General features: G+C 42.4%; 5 protein-coding genes across 8 annotated transcripts; 4 read left to right on the plus strand and 1 right to left on the minus strand.

Annotated features, from left to right (window-relative positions):
* Window positions 1–276: 276 nt before the first annotated feature.
* LOC124193451 (6-phosphogluconate dehydrogenase, decarboxylating-like) lies at window positions 277–3,399 on the plus strand. 3 transcript variants are annotated; one of them, XM_046587266.1, is made up of 8 exons: window positions 277–426; window positions 1,296–1,516; window positions 1,587–1,831; window positions 1,910–2,171; window positions 2,231–2,466; window positions 2,545–2,678; window positions 2,751–2,973; window positions 3,048–3,399. In XM_046587266.1, the coding sequence occupies exons 1-8, from the start codon at window positions 410–412 to the stop codon at window positions 3,165–3,167; spliced, it is 1,458 nt and encodes a 485-aa protein (XP_046443222.1). In that variant the 5' UTR covers window positions 277–409; the 3' UTR covers window positions 3,168–3,399. The 3 variants fall into 3 exon arrangements, with proteins under 3 accessions (XP_046443222.1, XP_046443220.1, XP_046443221.1); XM_046587265.1 differs by lacking the exon at window positions 277–426 and adding an exon at window positions 1,105–1,219; XM_046587264.1 differs by having other exon boundaries at window positions 2,231–2,678.
* Window positions 3,400–3,428: 29 nt separating this feature from the next.
* LOC124193454 (prohibitin-2-like) lies at window positions 3,429–5,379 on the minus strand. Its single transcript, XM_046587269.1, has 7 exons — window positions 5,136–5,379; window positions 4,951–5,071; window positions 4,761–4,874; window positions 4,467–4,704; window positions 4,291–4,398; window positions 3,862–3,939; window positions 3,429–3,801 (listed from the first exon to the last, which is right to left on the minus strand). Exons 1-7 carry the CDS (start codon window positions 5,263–5,265, stop codon window positions 3,676–3,678), a joined length of 915 nt encoding a protein of 304 aa, XP_046443225.1. The 5' UTR covers window positions 5,266–5,379; the 3' UTR covers window positions 3,429–3,675.
* A 183-nt stretch (window positions 5,380–5,562) lies between these two features.
* Window positions 5,563–7,913, plus strand: LOC124193452 (lysophospholipid acyltransferase 5-like). Its single transcript, XM_046587267.1, has 9 exons — window positions 5,563–5,678; window positions 5,765–5,907; window positions 5,972–6,079; window positions 6,202–6,324; window positions 6,388–6,659; window positions 6,717–6,957; window positions 7,017–7,161; window positions 7,226–7,373; window positions 7,440–7,913. Exons 2-9 carry the CDS (start codon window positions 5,808–5,810, stop codon window positions 7,752–7,754), a joined length of 1,452 nt encoding a protein of 483 aa, XP_046443223.1. The 5' UTR covers window positions 5,563–5,678; window positions 5,765–5,807; the 3' UTR covers window positions 7,755–7,913.
* Window positions 7,914–8,057: 144 nt separating this feature from the next.
* Window positions 8,058–11,534, plus strand: LOC124193449 (WD repeat-containing protein 48-like). Its single transcript, XM_046587260.1, has 11 exons — window positions 8,058–8,299; window positions 8,387–8,612; window positions 8,680–8,892; window positions 8,960–9,100; window positions 9,178–9,332; window positions 9,398–9,583; window positions 9,645–9,944; window positions 10,008–10,312; window positions 10,393–10,584; window positions 10,676–11,009; window positions 11,095–11,534. The coding sequence occupies exons 1-11, from the start codon at window positions 8,249–8,251 to the stop codon at window positions 11,185–11,187; spliced, it is 2,196 nt and encodes a 731-aa protein (XP_046443216.1). The 5' UTR covers window positions 8,058–8,248; the 3' UTR covers window positions 11,188–11,534.
* A 133-nt stretch (window positions 11,535–11,667) lies between these two features.
* Window positions 11,668–19,445, plus strand: LOC124193450 (potassium channel subfamily K member 9-like). 2 transcript variants are annotated; one of them, XM_046587263.1, is made up of 9 exons: window positions 11,668–12,118; window positions 12,259–12,531; window positions 13,494–14,602; window positions 15,266–15,703; window positions 17,051–17,206; window positions 17,341–17,549; window positions 17,642–17,938; window positions 18,009–18,443; window positions 18,515–19,445. In XM_046587263.1, exons 4-9 carry the CDS (start codon window positions 15,571–15,573, stop codon window positions 19,061–19,063), a joined length of 1,779 nt encoding a protein of 592 aa, XP_046443219.1. In that variant the 5' UTR covers window positions 11,668–12,118; window positions 12,259–12,531; window positions 13,494–14,602; window positions 15,266–15,570; the 3' UTR covers window positions 19,064–19,445. The 2 variants fall into 2 exon arrangements, with proteins under 2 accessions (XP_046443219.1, XP_046443217.1); XM_046587261.1 differs by having other exon boundaries at window positions 12,259–12,486.
* Window positions 19,446–19,491: the final 46 nt, after the last annotated feature.

Raw genomic sequence — 19,491 nt, forward strand, 5'->3', positions numbered from 1 at the left:
TAAGGTGGCTAATAATTAGGTTATCAAATCTCATGACTTTATAAGAATTTCCGTTATTTAAGGAAATGCGGTTACAACTATGTAGAAAATCACAGCAACCGCAGACCAAGCAAATACGTGTTTCTTCACGTTGACCACACCCTGAGGCGACGAATATTGTCGCAGTGGATGACTGAACGCGGCTGTTGTGGCGCGGGCTGTCACCTATCAGCTGTTGATAGGATAAAAACCTGTCGTCAAGCCGCACGGAATTAGGCTGGACGAATGATCGATTACTTTGCATTTTTTGTCTACCCCTCCCTTTCCAACATAAAACAGACGATCTCGCGCAGTCCCTATTCAGTAATTGTCGAGTCACGGTTCGTTGCAGATCACATTACCGGCTAGGAAAGCGTGCCTTCTTTTGAAAATGTCTGCTGAACAAGTGTAAGTACTTTTTTAATTTTTTTAAAATGCCGATGTTAACTTAAATCAAAAGATAGGGATCATATTTTTTTCTTGTTCCTCGTGGTGGTCTCTATTTGTTTCATATCGCCTTGAGAATAGTTTTCACTCTTACTCGACTGTGGTTTTGCGGATAAAAAGTATGTGGTTTTACACTAGATCAATTTCCCACATAATAGATAAATACTACTTTCTGTGCTAAGGAATATGTGGCAAGAATAGCTTATGCCATATGTTGGGAGAAGTGAGTGTACATGTCGAAATGCTTCTAGTTCGCCTAAATCCTCGACCTCAATAACAAATAGAGCAGTTGCTTAGCAACAATTGGTTGTGAAAGGTACATTCAATGGAGGATTTTCTTTTCGTGAATAATTCCTTAAGTTTTCGTGACTATGGCGTTATATATCGACCCTTCCAGTTTGAAATGAAATATATGTTGCTGCTGCTTGCCAGCCTCGCTTTCCCCTAAATTTGCTCCAAGGTGGAGTGGTCTGCTACAGCAGTCGATACAATTCGTGTCAGCCAATCACAAGTCGAGGCGGGACCGTTTAATTCTGTTTCAGCAAACAATACTACCTCCATTCCAGCTCTCTCCATGGATGCAAGTTACATTCGTATTTTTTTTTTTCTTATTGGAGAGTCATGTGCTTGATCAAGCTTATTGTCACTCGGTAGTCCCATCGCTTGAGACATTCACGCTGGATACTCTGGTTTAATTCATTTCTACCATGGGAGCTGCAGCTTGTAAACACGTTTTAAATTGTCCCGAACCAGTGTGCGTCACCAAGTTAATTCGTGTTTTGTGTTTTAATCATTTTCATCTAATTTTCTTTTGTCTTCCTCTTTCACAGAGCTGATATTGGTTTGATTGGTTTGGCTGTCATGGGTCAAAACTTGATTCTCAACATGGCTGATCACGGATTCGTCGTTTGTGCCTTTAACCGTACAACGTCGAAAGTGGATGACTTTCTTCACAACGAGGCCAAAGGAAAGAGTGTTGTAGGGGCACACTCCGTTCGTGAATTAGTCGCTAAATTGAAGAAACCTCGTCGTGTCATGATGCTCGTGCAAGGTATAATTTTCTAACCCCATAATTTCAACCTAATCACTTAATGATCTCGTGAATTTCTCTTTTTGTGTAGCTGGCAAAGCTGTCGACCAGTTCATTGACCAACTGGTAGAATTCCTTGAAGCTGGTGATATCATAATTGATGGAGGCAATTCGGAGCACGGTGATACAACACGTCGGTGCACCACCCTTAGAGAGAAAGGCATCCTTTACGTCGGTTCCGGAGTGTCTGGTGGTGAAGAAGGTGCACGATACGGACCTTCCTTGATGCCTGGTGGCCATATCGAAGCTTGGCCACATATCAAACCCATATTTCAGGTGAAATTTTTAACTCAACTAATAATACCACAGGAATAGAATTTTTAAAAGTTTTCCTTATGATTCCCCATGGCGTAGTCGATCTCTGCCAAAAGTGATGGAGAGCCTTGCTGCGATTGGGTAGGAGAAGGTGGAGCAGGTCATTTCGTGAAAATGGTTCACAACGGCATTGAATATGGCGATATGCAATTGATTGCCGAAGCTTACCACCTGATGAAAAGCGTTTTGGGCATGACTCCACCTGAAATGGCTGACGTTTTTGATGAATGGAATAAGGGAGAGTTGGATTCCTTTCTTATTGAAATCACTGCCAATATTTTGCGTTTCCAGGACGACAAAGGTATGCAGCTTCACAGCATATTTGTAGACATAATTTTTTAACTTTAAATTTTATTAAAGGTGATTATTTGGTCGAGAAAATTCGTGATTCTGCTGGACAAAAGGGAACTGGAAAATGGACTGCCATTGCTGCTCTAGACTACGGTGTCCCAGTTACCCTGATCGGCGAAGCAGTTTTTGCTAGGTGCTTATCTTCTCTGCAAGCAGAACGCATCGAAGCCTCTAAAGTGTTGCCTGCACCTGCCTTTAAAGCTTACTCTGGTGAAAGGGCTTCATTCATTGAAGCTATCCGTAAAGTAAGCACTAACTTTTATTTCTGTTTCTTTTTTATTTTTACTGTCTGTAATAAATTATTCCATTTTGTTTCTTTTCAGGCATTGTATGCCTCAAAGATTGTCTCTTATGCTCAAGGTTTTATGTTGCTACGAGAGGCGGCCAAGCAGTATGACTGGACACTTAACTACGGTGGAATTGCGCTCATGTGGCGTGGCGGTTGCATCATCCGAAGGTGGGAGAACGGGAACCATAACTTACGAAACTAGACTTAAAACACTATTAACAATCGGTGGTGTACTTTTAGTGTGTTTTTAGGAAACATCAAATTGGCCTTCGAGCGTAACCCAGATCTCAAGAGCCTGTTAATGGACGACTTTTTCCGACAGGCTGTGGGCACTTGTCAAGAGTCGTGGCGTGATGTGATTGCAACGGCCGCCCAATATGGTGTCCCTGTTCCGGCCTTCTCAACGGCCCTCTCTTTCTACGATGCCTATCGTTGCCAACGCCTCCCAGCCAATCTAATTCAGGTACATTTTTATAGCCTATTTCCTCAGAGAAATTCTTTTACCATAACTTCTACTTTTATTGTTGTGAATTCCAGGCTCAGCGCGATTACTTTGGCGCACACACCTATGAACTGTTGGATCAGCCAGGTGTGTTTCACCACGCAAACTGGACCGGTCACGGAGGAAGGACTTCTGCTTCTACATACCAAGCCTAAACTATCAAAGAACCAAAAATTTATGCAAACGAAAAATTTTATACGCAGTTAAAACTGGATTGAAATCTGCGCGGTTATGTGAGTGCTGTGGAGCAACTCGGTAAGGTTACTGGAACGTGATCTATATAATATTCCAATTTTTTTTCAATCATTAAAATTCCTTCTCTTATACGTTCCTGTTGATTTCCAATCGAGATATTTGGCTAATACATTATACAACATTGGTCATGAACTAAACTATTCAACAAAATTATTCGAAACTGAAAAAAATCTAACTTTTATTTGAAATACAGTACAATTTTTTTATTGGATGTACATTAAAGTTAATGTGACTTCATCGCCGCTTTCACGGAAAAGATACAAACAAATCACTTTAAAAAGCAAAACCGTCGACAAATTCTCATTAACTACATCCAACAGAATCTATTTGGAACTAATTCGACCACATTTGTATGAATCAGAAATAGCGACGAATAAGCGTTAACAAACTTCCCATAGCTTGACTATTTCATTTTTTCACTTCGGGTTTCTTAAGGTTTCCAACAGTGGCAATGCGTTCATCGAAGGAAACGTCACTCACGTTGATCATCAGCGAGTCAGCATTAAGGTAGACACGATTTTGAGATGCGGCAATCTGGTAAAACAGAAAACTTGATTTAGTAACAGCCAAGTAAAATTAATAATTTCCAATTACCGTTCGGGCGATATTTTGTGCAGCACGAATTTTCCTCAGCTTCAGGTAACCAGGGTTAATACCTATGGCAACTCCCATGTAAACACCGAGTTAAGGAATATCCAAAATTGAAAGTGAATTAACTTAATTTCCTAAATCGTAACGATCCACTCTGATTACTAAATCGCATATCACAGGATTTAAAATGAAGAATATGTTGGCAGAGGAATCATGAGTGCCCCATACCTTAAGAACACACATGGCAGTATTCCAGATTGCCTTGGAAGGCGCACCTCCCAATTTTGTTTTTATCTATGTCCGCCTTTACAATGACCTGCTAGGTACTTGTGACAGAGCCACCAAGATTCAGACAATTCATTCAAGCCTTGTTTCGTCATCGAGGATCTAATACCACTTATCGTTTAAAAAACACTTTTTTCAAAAGGATATCATTTTGCCGGCCTCGGCTTCACCCTCAGCTTGAACGATTTTCTGTTGGCGTTCTTGGTAAGCCTTTTCGACGAAGAAGGCAGCTCTCTGGGCATCTTGTTGGGCGATCTAGAGTTCCACAACAACAAGAAAACTGTAAGGCGTGTTACTTGTGAATAAAAAGAAACTAAACGTACCTGCTTGGATTCGACGGCGGCGGCGTATTCTTTGCTGAAACTGAGTTCTGTGATGGAAACGTCGTCGAGGATGATGTTGAAGTCCCTGGCTCGCTCTGTCAATTCACGACGAACAAGTAGGGAAACTTGCTGACGCTGTGTGATGAGCTGAGAGGCATTAAACTTGGCAACAACACTTTTAAGGACTTCATTGCAGATGGAAGGAAGGACTTTTTCATCATAATCTAACCCTAAGTTTCTGTAAGTAACAAAATTAGTATGCATCAATATTACTTTAAGAAAAAAATTAGCAACCTGTAGACATCAGGGAGTAAGGCAGCATCTGGTCTGGAAAGGACTCGCAAAGTGATGTTAACCATCTGCAAATCTTTTGAGCCAGTTGGTGAGGAAATTTTCCTTGGTCGTGACCTATATAAAAAGTATTGTTTCTTTGTGTCAAGATCTACAACATTCACATTGGCATAAATAAAAACTGTGCACATACCTGATGTCATAGATGATGGGATATTGGAACCAGGGTAGTCTGAGATGAAGACCTTCTGGATATGTATCGTTTTTCACTCCCCCAAGTCTGCTGAAGATGATGGCACGGTGACCACCTTCCACTACATTTCAAAAATTATAATGTACATTGTTATCAAGAACAAAGTTGATGATGTAACAACATACCGGTGTACATGGACTGACTGACTCCATAGGCTGCTGCTCCGGCCAAAGCAAGCAATTTCAATCCTGTTCCGAGTCCCTTTGGTCCATTGGAGAACCTGCCTGCCAAATCGTTCAGCTTACTCTGTGCCATGGCGGATTCTTTTACCTAATAATTTCGCTTATGTAAAAAGATCTTCTTTCGTTAACGCTTCCCTTTTAACGTCGGTACCCTCGTGTATGGCGATGGGGGAAGTGGTAAATCCTGGCTGCTAAACAGCAAGAAAAGTCAATACATGTGTGTGCGTGCGACAAAATTATTAGTTATTATTTTATAAAAATTTTTAACATTTGAAATGTACATATTCCAGTATTAACCGTTACAAATGAAATATTTTGAATATTGACTTCCACAACTTTTAATTCTGAAAATAATAATACAAAAATACTGGCAGCTTACGGTCCGTTACTTATTACACGCGGGCATTCGGGGGATGATTGCAGCAGACATCACAACTGTGAAATCTAAGACACAGCTCAAAAGAAGCCATTATATTTCGTTCGCACGTAAGGATCTCCTATATAAATAGATTAGCGTAATTTGTTTTACAGTAGACAAAGTTCTTAATTAACTTTGAAATTTTTGCAATCAGATTTTTCGTTTACACGACTCCTAGAGATAGCGGATCGTCTACTATGGACGACCGTGTAATTCAAAATGGAATTTTGTTTTCCATTGCTCAAGCAATCGGTGCACCCGAACAAGCACTTAGATTGTTGGTGTCAATACTTTTAGGTTGTATCTGAATTGCTGTGAATCTCAATAAATCAAATCTTATATAATTGATGTAATACTACAGGATATCCTATTGCTCTCTTCAATTGCTTCTACCTCCGTCACAAATCTGCCATTGTACAACATCTTTTTTTTACCATTACTGGAATCTCTATTGGATTTTTCAACTTTGGTAAGCTTTACCATGTTTATAAGTACAATTTCTTAATTTGGGAGCATTTCTACACAACCCTAGACTATGTATGTCGACTAAATTTGTAATCAGAACTTGCACATTTGAATTATTTTATTTAGGATGGGATATTGGCCACTCATTCGGATGTGTGCTGGTGCAGTACTTACTCATAAAAATTTTGTCTGGGACAAGAATTTGTGTTGCACTTTCTTTCACATTTCACATGACCTACCTGCTACTTGGTAATCAATATTTCTTTAAATATAATACTGCCAAAAAGCAATGATTTCCCCTCTAATATTCAGGATACTACCAAACTGGCACTGATACTTATGATATTAAATGGAGTATGCCACATTGTGTCCTGACTTTGCGCCTGATTGGCCTTTGCTTGGACTATTACGATGGCCGTAAAAAACCCGATCAATTAAATGCTCATCAGAAAAAAATGGCTTTGGTGGAGGCTCCTTCGCTTTTGGAGATGTGCGGTCATGTCTACTTCCCCGGGGGTTTTCTTGTTGGACCCCAATTTTCAATGAAACGATACCTAGACTTCACCAACAATGTTTATGAAAAGGTAGAATTATCCATCACAAAAGAAAAGAAGATTTTAACTATCACGTTTGTTTTTCAGGAAAGTGGTGACATTATGCAGTGCATTAAGCCTGGCCTAATTCGTGCTGGCTTAGGTTTCTTTTACTTGGCTCTTTACCAAGTCGCAAGCAACTTTATTTCTGACGCTGTAATCACCAGTGAGACCTTCTACGAGCACACATTTATTATCCGCGTCGTGTTAGTGGGCTTGTGGGCAAAGATTAGCCTGTACAAATATATCTCATGCTGGCTGCTGACCGAGGGTGTTTGTACTATGAGCGGTACCATGACTTATATACGCCTCTCAAAAATTACTTGTATTGATTCTGTCTTCGATTAGGACTGACCTACAACGGCAAGGACGACAAAGGTCGTCACCTGTGGAATGGATGCGCAAACGTCAAACTTCGTGTTTTTGAGAACGCGACTCGTTTTGGCCACTTGATTCAATCATTCAACTTAAACACTAACGCTTGGGTTGCCGAGTAAGGATTTTATCATAAGTGGTCATCGAAAGTAGTTTATTAATTTTTTTAAATTCTTGTATAGATACATTTACAAACGTTTGCGGTTTCTTGGCAATCGATCCTTGTCGCAAGCCATTGCTTTATTCTTTTTGGCCGCGTGGCACGGCTTGCATATGGGCTACTACGTTTGTTTCTTCATGGAGCTAATAGTAATGCTCTTTGAAAAGGATGTAAGTTAAATTCAGAAACGCCCTGTTGTCGCCAACGTTTACTCATTCCATTTATTTACAATTTAGATGGAAGTGTTAGCAGCAAAAAATCCTGCTATTCATAAAGTGTTTAACAATCCTACGTTGGCACCTGTTCGGTGGGTGATAGGCAAACTCTACGTGTTTTGCTTTATGGGCTATTGCCTCGCGCCGTTCACGTTTTTCTCAGACTATTGGTCCATCTATGGGTCGCTCTATTACATGGGCTTTGTTGTATTCCTCGGCTGGCGATTCGTTGCCCCGTTCCTACTGCCTCGGCTTATACCAAGATCGCCGCGCAGTGCACCTCCTAGTGAAGAAAAGGCACCCGAAGAGCCTGATCAACTTAAGAAGAAACAATAGTGTTTCATCTTAGCGAGCGATTCGTGCACCTGATTCTCTTTTGTTTTTGTTGTTTTCAGTTTTCTGTTGTGTAGTAATGTTAATCGTAATGTAAGAAAACATAAAATTCTTAGTGTGTTTGAGTTAAAAAGTCTCAATACATGCTTGATTAGACTTGAATCCTGTGTTTAAAATATTATTGTGTAATATCTTCGAATTAAAAAATGATTCAGTCAATTTTTTAAATCATAAAATGATTTTATTTCAAAAATGTGTGAAATTGCAACGCCAGCGCCATATGCGCGATGAGGAGGACAAAGAAGAGCTTAATGCCACTTTCAAAACGAGGCATTGGTGTATGTTGATGTCAATTTCTTTACTGCAGAACAAGACCTTCTCTTCTACCTGTCAATAGAGTCTTGAGTTAAAAGCCTTTAAAGAAACATCCATTTCATGTGGCTAAAAACTCTTTGTAAACTGGATAGTTAGCGATCGAGTGAAATTCCTACGTGGCCATGGCGTTCAATAAATCGAACGCGACGCACACAAATCGCAAAAAAGTACAGGTTGGTAATTTAGCCGCTCGCGGTCTTGAGATTCTTTGGTTGCCCGGCAGAACGTTAACCAACCAATATTATTTGGTTTCATTTCAGGTTTCATTTGTAATTCGCGATGAAAGTGAACGCTATAATCGTTCAGGAGTAAATTCATTGCAGTATGACCCACAGATGAACCGCCTGTACTCTGCAGGTCGGGACGGTATTGTTCGAATATGGAATTGCAACCCAAACAAAAGTTCAAAAGATCACTATTGGCAATCTATGGAGCACCATACAGATTGGGTGAATGATGTTGTCCTGTGCTGTGGTGGAAAATATTGTAAACTATTTTTTAAAATTTTTTATTTTCCTTTAATCGTGTACATTTTGTTGTTGTCAATGTCTAGTAATTTCAGCCAGCTCAGATATGACAGTCAAAGTGTGGAATGCTCACAAGGGTTTCTGTATGTCCACATTGAGAACCCACAAAGATTATGTAAAAGTCTTGGCATATGCCAAAGATAAGGAACAAGTTGCTTCTGCAGGTTTTGACAGGGCTATCTTCTTGTGGGATGTCAACACTTTGACTGCACTAACTGCATCCAACAACACTGTCACAAGTAATTTTTAAAGTTTTTTTCAATTTTTTTATAAAAGTTAAATGTTCTTTTAATTCCATTTAAAAAGCTTCTTCTTTGACTGGAAACAAAAATTCCATTTACAGCTTGGGCATGAACCCAAGTGGTACTGTGATTATAAGTGGGTCTACAGAGAGGACTCTCAGAGTGTGGGATCCACGTAGCTGCAACAAACTAATGAAATTGAAAGGTAATTATCAAATTCTTTAAACTCCTGCTATATTGCTATATGTAAAGTTATCACAAAATACATTTCTTCTTTTTTAGGGCACACTGACAATGTCAAGTGTATTGTAGTCAATACCGATGGAACACAGTGTCTTTCGGCTAGTTCTGATGGAACAATGCGGCTTTGGTCGTTGGGCCAGCAGAGATGCATATCCACCATGAGAATACACGATGAAGGAGTCTGGACGCTTCAGGTGACACGAACCACGCCAACCAAATTATAGAAAATCAATCCTGATTGAGTTGATTTCTGTTTTAGACCAACGAAGCGTTTAATACAGTTTTATCATCCGGAAGGGATCGACGGGTTTGGATCACAGACTTGAGAAATCCCGAACAGCGAACGCTTTTATGCGAAGCTTCGGCACCGGTACTGCGTCTATGCCTCACCCCAGACATGGAACATGTTTGGGTGGCAACTGAAGAATCTTCAGTCAAACGATACGTAAGAATAATCAAAATCAATTACACGACAAATTCATTTTAATGTTTACCATGTTTTTTAGCCTCTTAATAATCGGCATTTGATGATGTCTGAAGCACCAGCATCCGATCCGATGCGAAGCAACAATACTGTGTCACCTGATCTAACGATCCGAGGTGGGGCGTCCATCCGTCACTACAGAATTTTGAACGACAAACGCACTGTCCTCACCAAAGACACAGAAAGTAACGTGGCCATTTACGACGTTCTCAAGGCGGCCAAAGTCAACGACCTTGGCCAAGTAGACTTGGACGAAGAAGTCAAGAAAAGGAACAAAACTGTTTACGTTCCCAACTGGTTCAACGTCGATCTCAAAACTGGAGTAAGTCAATTTTTAGGCTATTTATACCGCATTTCTTAAACGTCTTTCTCACTCTCACTTTAGATGTTAACGATTCACCTCGCCCAGGATGAGAACGATTGTTTTTCCGCATGGGTGTCAGCTAGGGAAGTGGGCCTAGCACTGGAAGAGAGTGAGGAAACTAAAGTCAACTATGGGCAGTTGCTGCTTCAAGCACTCTTGGAGCACTGGCCCAGACCATTCCAATTGGGAGATGAGGCAAACCCCGACGGACCAGAAGGTGGTGGTACTGGAGCGAGTTCACATCCACCAGCCATTTCAAACGGTGCGATTCATCGGCCTGGCAATGAATACTTCTCCGTGGCCCCTCATACACCTGTGATATTTAGGTATGTGTTGTTGTTGTTGTTGTTGTTGTTGTGCCTATGACAGCAAAACTTTATGATCAATGTGATTTTTGTTTTCCTAGTGAGGTAGGCGGACGGACGCTGTACAGATTACTGTGCCGTGACGCGGGTGGTGAAACCGAAGGCACGTTATTGACGGAAACCGTGCCAACTTGGGTAGCCGACATAGTCGTCAACCGCAACCTACCCAAATTGATTAAAGTTCCTTTCTATCTATTGCCACATCCGGCATCCGGTATCAAATGCGTGAAAAAGTAATGCAAAATTTTGGGTTTTTCAAATTCGAAATAGCGTTGCTTTTGATTAACCTCGATTTGTTGTTGTTTTTCGATCTGACGAAATTAGGGACCGATTGATTGCCAATGACTTTATCCAGATCCGTAAAGTAATTGAGCACGTCTACGAAAAAGTATTAGGCGTACTAGACACAAATTCGTTTGGGACACTGAGTGGAGTCAATGGTGGCGTCGGAGCATCGACGCCAGCAGGATCGGCAGCAACGCCAACTGGGCCTTCTCCTGCTGCTAATTCACTTAGTGCCGGATCAGCCGCTACTCCCAGTGGTGAAAAAGGTTTACCGGGATCCGCAGTTTCATCGGCAGCTTCGGTGGCAAACGCCGACCGTCAAGAAACGAGTTCAATCGCCGAAGATAAAGTAGAACTACTGTGCAATGATCAGGTTAGTTGATAGTTAAATAATCCGCTTAATTTGATTTAGACTTGAAAGGGGATTTACTTTTTGTTTTTTTTGTTTTTTTCATTAGATCCTTGAGCCTGGGATGGATTTGCGCACTGTACGCCATTTCATCTGGAAATCTTCAGCAGATCTTGTCCTTCACTATAGGCCGTTTAAATAACTTTCCCTTGGCGATCAAAGGATCGCACGCCAGTGACGATAAAAATTATTATGAGTTTTTCCATCCTCTTTCCTTTTATAGCCCTTCATTCCCTTGATCACGTTTCTCGCGCCCTTCCGAGTTCCGAACCGTTGGGTTTTGTTTGTTGGTTTATTATTTCTTCTTTTTTTTTTGTATGTGTGTGTGTGTCATGTTCGTTTGGAGAGATCCGCCTCGAGCGGGATGGATCATCTCGTCCATCCACCAGTTTTATTCGCTCCCTTATGTCATAATAATTATAGACACATGTATTGAACAAAACACAAAATCAAGAAACAAAATAATAAAAAAAAAAGCGAACACATTAACCAGGATCTTACCCCCATCATCTCCGTTCCGGTAAAGTGATCCCATTTTGATTTCTTCGATTATTTATGCGTGTTTTTTTTTCTCTTTTATTTCTTCCGTTCCAGTAGGTCGGTGGTGCCAAAACGGATCGGGGGTAACACTAAACATCGATCCTTTCTTGTCACAAGTCTGCTCTTTCCTTAATTGTTGGTTGGATTATTCATCCGTCATTCGCTGAATTTTCGTGGCGTCGATCGATACTTGAGGGGGTGGTGTCGGTGATGGCACTTGAAGACGAAGAAAACGAGGTCGACCCAGTTGTGTCAATAGAGTAGTGTGGTGTAGTACCTCCTTTCCCTTTTTTTATTTTTTTACTTCAAACTTTTTGAGTTGGAATGCGCCATCTAGGATTTTTTATTTTACTTTTTATTATTATTATTTTTGTTGAACGCGCCACCCCGGAGAAAAAAAAAAAAATGAAGAAGAAGAAGAAGAAGAAGAAAAAATAAACGCTGCCAAGAAAAATGGGAGCGAAAAAGAGGACGATCGATCCATTCGACTCTTGTGTTCCCGAGTGGATCATATATCTGTGGGGAATGTTATGGTAAAGTTGACTTGTGCCCCCCTTTTTTTTACTCTCTTTGCGTGATTGCTAGTTCTTCAGTGTTTTTGTTTCTTTCCTTTACCTGTTTAATTGTTTTTTTTTTCTTTTCTTTTCTCCGGTCGGCTTATTTGTTATCCAAGCAATTGTTTCCGCACAAGGACGAACCAGCGTTGTCATCGAAACGCCCTAGATTGCTCTTGTTATCCAGCAGCCATCAAGGAGAACAAAAACAATCGATCCTGGCCCGCATTTCGCACGACTAGCTCTCGTCGGATCTCGAATTTAGAAAATGTTTTCCTTTTTCTTCTGCTGCTTCCGTTCGGGTAAAATGGCTCTGTCTGCAACATCACCCGAATGTCTGCCACGGGGTGAATTATGGACAACTCCTTCTCTCTTGTCTCCTACGACTGTCTGTGTGTGTCTCTCTCTCTCTGCCCAACTTTCCTTTTTTCTTTTCTCTTTTGCCTTGCCGGTTCTCACGAGAGTTGGAGTAGCGATATCACGAACTCGCTTCGGTTTCGGTTGACTCGACTGGCGCACCAGCCAAAAGCGGGAGTAATGAGGTTATTGTGGAAATGAGATTTCATTGACATTCAGCATGGTGCCACTATACTACTACCTCGTATGTGTACAGTTAGGCATTTACGTTATGCATTCACTCCCGCGATTATTATTCCGACTTTTTAAATGTTACGTCTTCTTCTTAAGGAGGGGAAAAGAGAAAAAAAAGATGCGGGTAAGCAGAGGAATCGATTTCCCGTCGTCTAGTCTCTAATGCGGTCTTCAACAGTTTTACACGCGTAAAAGTTGAACGACTTGTTTGGATTATCCTTGCCATCAAGTCGAAAGCCGGCCGTCCGCTCAACCGTTTGGCTACGACTATGCACATATGACAAGTAGGCTACTATTTCAATGAAACAAAGTTAGACTAGCAGAGCGCGCGTGCCAATCCCTTTGAGCATTCAATCCCGTCAACCCGACGAAAGGTTCATTCGGAATGTCGACCGGAATTGGGTTTTTTTTTCTTTTAGTCGATTATTTTCCGTAAGTTCTCGTCCGTCCTTTAAAAGTTATCAAACACTTTCGTGCGGTTAAAAACACGGAGCGACGTCGTTTGAAAGTTTTATTACGTCACCGCAAATGTCTTTCCAAATATTCAATCGATAAAAATTGCGCACAAGTGTGTGCTGGCGGGAGCGACAACAGCTTGTCGTTCGTGTGTGTGCGGGGGCGGGCGGAGTAAATATCCGGTAATCTGATCACCGCTGCTGCTGCATTAACTCTGAGACTCTTTTCTTTTTCTTCTTCCATGTCTTAATGTACTTTGTTGTTGGTCGTCATTGTTATGTTGTTTCTTTTTTTTATCTTTTTGCAGGGTCCGCCACTACCGTGACACAGTGGGCGGAGGCGGCTCAGATGATCGATCGTGGAAAATGTGACGGTGCAAATGTCTATCGACTGCTCCATATTTTTGTAGAATCAAGTTAAATATTTAGAATGGAAATGCCCTGGCGCTTCTATTTAATGGCGATCGTCATCTCCCTGGAAAACTGTCCGTGAGTGAGACGGTCTTGCTGTTTTGTTTGACCGTATATACCCAACGGCCTTTATGCCGAAATGAAATACTCTCTTCCGTTGAAGTGGATGTCCAGTATATAGTATAGAACGGGCATTTTTGCCACTATCGTCTCGATGCGGCGGACCACCAACTCTCCACGGTTTCCTCCCTATATTAAATCATTCTTTGTATTCCATTATTTTGTGAAGAAGGCGAGTGAGCGCGCGTGTGTCTCTCCCCGCTATCCATCCGGAATAAGTAGACGAGGCGGATTGTGAGAAAAGATAGCGAATGAGAGCGGAGAGAGGAGAGATATGGAAAAAAAAAAAATAGAAGAAGAAGAAGAAGAGGAGAGAGAGGGGGTGGCGTGAAAGAGCGCTTGCGCTGGATCAAAAGAAGGCGGCCGGCTTCATTGATCGAGCAACAGCAGCTGAGCACAGAGTCAGTCTCGCTCTTTCCGCTTTGGCTCCTGTGTACTCGCTACTTTCCTTGCATCTCTTCACAGCCTCTCTGCGCCGAATTGTCCAGACGAGCTGCTGATTATCCCTCTCTTGCCTCTCCCACAGCCGCATCATCCGTCCAACTGGATCCCTTTTATTTTTTCTTACGGCACCACTTCTTCACCTTTTTAGTATTCTGGCGACATTTTTCCCTACATGAGCTGATTCAACTTTTTTTTATTTTTTTTATTTTTTATTTCTTGACTCGACTTTTGGAACGAAGAGAAAGAGAAATGTCCACAGTTGCGTGACCCGCCTTTTGGCCACTGTGTGTGTGTATGTGGGGTGGTGGTTGTTGGTAGTGTGTCTCAGGCATCTCTACGTAGAATCCACCAGTCGTCGAAGGGATAGCCGATTGACCAGACCTGTCTCTGACGTTACATCCACGTAGGTGTAGCCCTTCTCACCACACTACTACTACTCCGGGTAAGTGTGTAAAATGTATTTGTTCTATTTATAGGCTAGTATATATATATATGAGAAGTTGCCCAGTGTATCCGTTGACCTTTTGGAACAAGCTCCGTGGCAAACAAAGACCGCGCGACGAGGTAGTTACTTTGCTAAGCTACTATTTGTCAAAGGCTCTAAAAAGACAACTTTATTATTATCGTTTATGGTATTATTATTATTATCAGAACAAAAAAAAAGGAGGATGAGAGCAGGAGCCAACTTTGTCTGTGTGTTGTTGAGCAGAGGCTTTCACTTTGGGGTCCGTTTCGATCCATCAAATCGGTCCGACAGCCCCTTTGTGTTTGTTCACACTATTGGATGTTTATCCTCCTCTTTTTCTATCTCTACCATGTCGTTGTCGGTTCCCGTTTTTTTTCTCCTCCCGTGATGAGTAGTGGGGGGGATCCTTTATCGATTGGCTCACAGACTCCTTTTGCTTGTCTGGGTTTCATTCTTGTTGTTGTTCAACCTTTACGCTCTTATTGTTACGCCTGTTGTGTAACGAAACGGAGCTAATCAAGGTCGATGAGTAGAAGAAGAAACCGTCTAGAAGTATTGAAACCGACGACGTGATTTTCTCTCCTTTTAATTGTTTTCCTTTGACTTGTTCGATTCTTTTTCTTATTGTCGTCTGTATAGGAAATTCGTTCTCTTCGCCTGAGATAACGGACAGCAGAATGACGGCAAGATGAAGAGAACTTCTTTTTGCACCATGAAACCCGATTGAGCTACTGAGTGCGATCCTCTCATCAGAAATCGATCCTCACCATCCGGCGGGTTGACACACACACACACACTACAAGAAGAAGGTCCTTTTTTCCTCTTCCCAACCGTCATCTTTTTTTGTGCGACTCGTACATGGGTTGTGGTGTGTGTGCTGCTATTGTTCGATCGACTGTGAAACGAGGGGATGATCTAGGAGGCAGACGGAGCCATTGAGCTCGATGAGGATGAAGAAGCAGAACGTACGTACTCTCTCACTAATCGTCTGCACCTTCACCTACCTGCTGATCGGCGCCGCCATATTCGACGCCCTGGAATCTGATAACGAAGCCAAAAACGCACAAGTTCTCAGAGGTATTTGCTCTTTCCTTATGTTTAAAAATTCCTTAGAAAGAAACTTGAAAAAAGAATTCAAAGCAAAAAAGCCTCTTTTTAAAAAAAGAAAACAGAGTCTGAGAGGTTTTGATCAAGTCCTCGTCATTGTGTCTAGTGTTTCTGTTAGTTCGTGCTCTTGTGTTATATGAGCCCCTACTACTTGTTCATTAGCTTCGTTAACGCAGGATCGATGTTCACCAAAGAGATTGAGTGAGTGAGAGAGAGGGAAGCAGAGCTCGGCAACACGCTGAGTGAGCTAGCTCTCTTTTTTTTTTGGACGTGCTCTCCCGCCGTGAAATAGAAACATAAGCAAGTGACCTGAGTGTGTAATAATGTAGACTGTAACTCTACGTATAATACGGGGAGTAGCTCGCAGCTTCATTTCGAAAAAAAATGTTTTTGGGCAGCGCAGTGGAATGGGGCCGAGCGCTGCAACTTGTCAGCTCTTTCCAGTTGCTGCCGTCCATTTTCCCCTCGTCGTAATTGCCAAACGCGGTTATTCCACCGTATAGAGAGACGTAACAGTCTGTATTTGGCTGGGGGGGAGGGGGGAAACCTTGTCTGTCGGCGACAGCTCCCGCGGGAAATGTCTTTTCTCTTATTTTCCACAAGAAATGAGTTTGGATATTTCTTTTCTATTTGCCTTCTGAGAAGGAACTTTTATTATTTTTTCAGGTGGAAATGAAAATGTTATCCCCCCCAGTTAAAGAAAAGACCCGACGTCAACCGCACACACAAATAGTTTTCAGAACTACTTATATAGTGAAAACCTACAGGAACCGCTGAGCCTAATGAACAAGTTTGCGGGATTTATATGTTTGACAGGGGAGGCTGCAAGTTCATTATAAAATCATATTCCGTAGAGAAAAAGAAACCAGTTGAAGAGCTGACGACCGTCATTTGATTTTATTTTTTAATTTATCCTATTAATGCACTCTGCAAAGTTAGCGAAGCCCACCTCCACCCAAATGGCCAAATGTACGCAAAACATCAAACAGTTGAAAGAACTTTTTTTTTCCATGTGTGCGTGCACATATACACACACGGAAAAAGAAAAAGCAAATGCTGTGTACACACGCACACACACAAAAAAGGGAGTTTCCTCTTTTCGCGTTTTAATATTTGACGAAGGAGCGCGGACTCTCCCCCTCGTCCTCCCGCTGAGTTAAACAGCCAAAGCCTTGTATTAGGTCGACAACCGAGTTTTTATTTGACGTTGCCATAGGGATCTGACCGGTCCGTCAAAGATTTTTGTTATTTTATATTTCCAAAACAAATATCAACTTGTATTTATTTGATTTCCTCCCTCCTTTTTTCCCCCGATAGAAATGGAAAACATGATTAAAGAGCGCTACGGGATCGTGGATCGAGACTATAGGCTGATGGAGGTCATGGTGTTGAAAGGAGCTCCTCATTACGCTGGCAAACAATGGAAATTTGCCGGTGCCTTCTACTACGCCACTACCGTCCTCACGACTATAGGTACAGCCAATACTATATTGTAATAAATAGCGGCGCCAAAAGAGTGAACAAGTGGAAGAAAACAACTCTCTTTGGTTGGTCGACCCGTTTTGATTAGTCGGCGGTTATTAACGCGTAAAAATCAATAATCACAGGCTACGGACATTCGACGCCACACACGATCGGCGGCAAACTGTTCACCATGGCCTACGCCCTGGTCGGCATTCCGTTGGGTTTAGTCATGTTCCAGAGTATCGGCGAACGGCTCAATAACTTTTCATCTTTCGTTATACGCAACGTCAAACGCGTCCTCAAGTACGACAGCATCGAAGCGTCGGAGACCAACCTAATCCTTGTCGTGACGGTATGAAAAATGATTGGTTTTTGATTCAATTAATTCTCCTCAGGCTGTTGTTAAAGCGATTTCGTTTTTTTTTGTTTTTTGGTTTTGAATAGGCAATCACGACGATTACGATATCGGGTGGAGCGGCGGCCTTTTCCAAATACGAAGGGTGGACTTACTTTGATTCGATTTACTACTGCTTTGTGACGCTAACGACCATCGGTTTCGGCGACATGGTGGCACTCCAGCAGGACAATGCCCTGACCGACAAGCCAGAGTACGTGGCGTTCGTTCTCATTTTCATCCTGTTTGGATTGGCCATTGTTGCCGCTTGCCTCAATCTCCTCGTTTTGCGGCTCGTCACGCTAAACACGGAAGACGAACGAAGAGACGAAGCTGCCGCTGTCAAGGTAATCTACTATTTGAAACGGATCTGGGATTCGTTAACAGAGCGACTACAAGTTGTTATTGATTGAATAGGCCGCGCAAGGAGCTGTCCGTCTCGAAGGGGACGTGATCACAGCCAACGGATCGATTCTGTCCGGCCAAATCCCGCGAGAGCAAGGCGGTGGTGGTCTCGCCGGTTCGCTCATCGATTTAGAAGATTCCAAATCAGTATGCAGCTGCTCCTGCCAAGTGGCACACAGTCACTGCTTCCCTTGCCTCTCGATGGTCGCCCGGGGAAGACGAAACAAGGGCCGCAAGGGCCGCAAGGCTGGAGGGGCCGTACTCGGAGCAGAGTACTCGTGCGGCCCCGGATCCGCTTCGATGGTTGGGCGCAGTTACGGTGCGCTGAGTAACACGGGCACCTACAGTGCCGCCAGTCTAGGCATCTGCGACGATACCATCTTTCTCGAGCGATACACTCCAGCCAGCGGCGGAGGCGACGGTCTCGACCCAGAGACCGGCCACCAGGTTGGATCTAATTAACACATTATTATCGTTATATTAGCATTCTTCAATGTTCATGTGCTTTTATTTATTAGGGAGAATATTTCGAGCTTCAGAATACGGAATCCTCCATGTCTGCCCGATTGCGTTCTGGCGTCATTTACGCTTCATCCACCAGATCGTCCATGACGGCCACTTCGCCGTCTAGACTTTATCCGACATTGAGGAGCACTGCCAGCGGAGTAGAGAGTCCCACACCTGACCGAGTGCTGACCCGACGTCGTCGAACTGGAGGGCCGACTATTAATCTGAGTTTGCGTGGGTTGATCCGACGTCTTCGTCATTTCCGTCGACGAGTGATGAGCACCTTGCAACATGGACGCCCTACTGCTCGCCAACGAGTTTCTCAAGCCCGCTCACGCAAATCGTCGCTAGCGGCTGCCAAGCAACGGAGCTGCGTCGTTCAAGCGCCGGCCAGTCTCTTGACATCGGTTCCTAATGCCGGGCCGCCTCCGATTAACATTGGTGCTCCGGTTCCTTCTACCGACGATTCCATCGACTGTTTTGTTGACGTTCCTCTCAATGACAACACATTTCTGACATGGTCATCATCAGCCCTGGCTGAGAAACGGGCATCATACTGAAAAATTACCAGTGCAATACATGAATTAGAAGTGGGGTGCTAAGAGGAGGAAATGTGACTTGATTGGATTGCTAGTGAAACTGCGAATGTAATGTGAAGATACATCATTGGAACGTATCGGCGCTACCGCTAGTTTCCTATTTATTCAGAATTTTTCAGTAGTTCATTCTTTTTTTAAAAATTGTATTCATCTCGAACCATTTTCAACGTGTATTTTGCATTCCATCACGAAATCCCTAAGAATGATTCCATTTTTTCAGTATTTTACGAATCAGATTAAAATACTTCCATCTTGTACAGATTTTTTCGTAAATTACGAAATTATTCGATTATTTCTCGTTGTGAGCGTCTTTGAAAAGTCAAATACAAACAAGGGGAAATGATTTTGTGTTTTGTTTATTATTATATTTAAAAAAACATCGATTCAAT

Source organism: Daphnia pulex, chromosome 5 (genome assembly GCF_021134715.1).
Source record: "Daphnia pulex isolate KAP4 chromosome 5, ASM2113471v1".
NCBI lineage: Eukaryota > Metazoa > Arthropoda > Branchiopoda > Diplostraca > Daphniidae > Daphnia > Daphnia pulex.

Coding starts and splice junctions, on each gene's coding strand:
- LOC124193451 (XM_046587264.1), top strand. Junction 1,832..1,909: donor ATATCAAACCCATATTTCAG/GTGAAATTTTTA, acceptor CCCATGGCGTAG/TCGATCTCTGCCAAAAGTGA. Junction 2,974..3,047: donor TCCCAGCCAATCTAATTCAG/GTACATTTTTAT, acceptor TGTGAATTCCAG/GCTCAGCGCGATTACTTTGG.
- LOC124193454 (XM_046587269.1), bottom strand. CDS start 5,265: ATGGCACAGAGTAAGCTGAACGATTTGGCAGGCAGGTTCTCCAATGGA. Junction 3,940..4,290: donor AAGCCGAGGCCGGCAAAATG/ATATCCTTTTGA, acceptor CTCGGTGTTTAC/ATGGGAGTTGCCATAGGTAT. Junction 3,802..3,861: donor CACAAAATATCGCCCGAACG/GTAATTGGAAAT, acceptor CTGTTTTACCAG/ATTGCCGCATCTCAAAATCG.
- LOC124193452 (XM_046587267.1), top strand. CDS start 5,808: ATGGACGACCGTGTAATTCAAAATGGAATTTTGTTTTCCATTGCTCAA. Junction 5,908..5,971: donor GTTGGTGTCAATACTTTTAG/GTTGTATCTGAA, acceptor GTAATACTACAG/GATATCCTATTGCTCTCTTC. Junction 7,374..7,439: donor TAATGCTCTTTGAAAAGGAT/GTAAGTTAAATT, acceptor TTTACAATTTAG/ATGGAAGTGTTAGCAGCAAA.
- LOC124193449 (XM_046587260.1), top strand. CDS start 8,249: ATGGCGTTCAATAAATCGAACGCGACGCACACAAATCGCAAAAAAGTA. Junction 8,613..8,679: donor GTGCTGTGGTGGAAAATATT/GTAAACTATTTT, acceptor GTCAATGTCTAG/TAATTTCAGCCAGCTCAGAT. Junction 11,010..11,094: donor AACTACTGTGCAATGATCAG/GTTAGTTGATAG, acceptor TTTTTTCATTAG/ATCCTTGAGCCTGGGATGGA.
- LOC124193450 (XM_046587263.1), top strand. CDS start 15,571: ATGAGGATGAAGAAGCAGAACGTACGTACTCTCTCACTAATCGTCTGC. Junction 17,939..18,008: donor ACGAAGCTGCCGCTGTCAAG/GTAATCTACTAT, acceptor TTGATTGAATAG/GCCGCGCAAGGAGCTGTCCG. Junction 18,444..18,514: donor ACCCAGAGACCGGCCACCAG/GTTGGATCTAAT, acceptor TTTATTTATTAG/GGAGAATATTTCGAGCTTCA.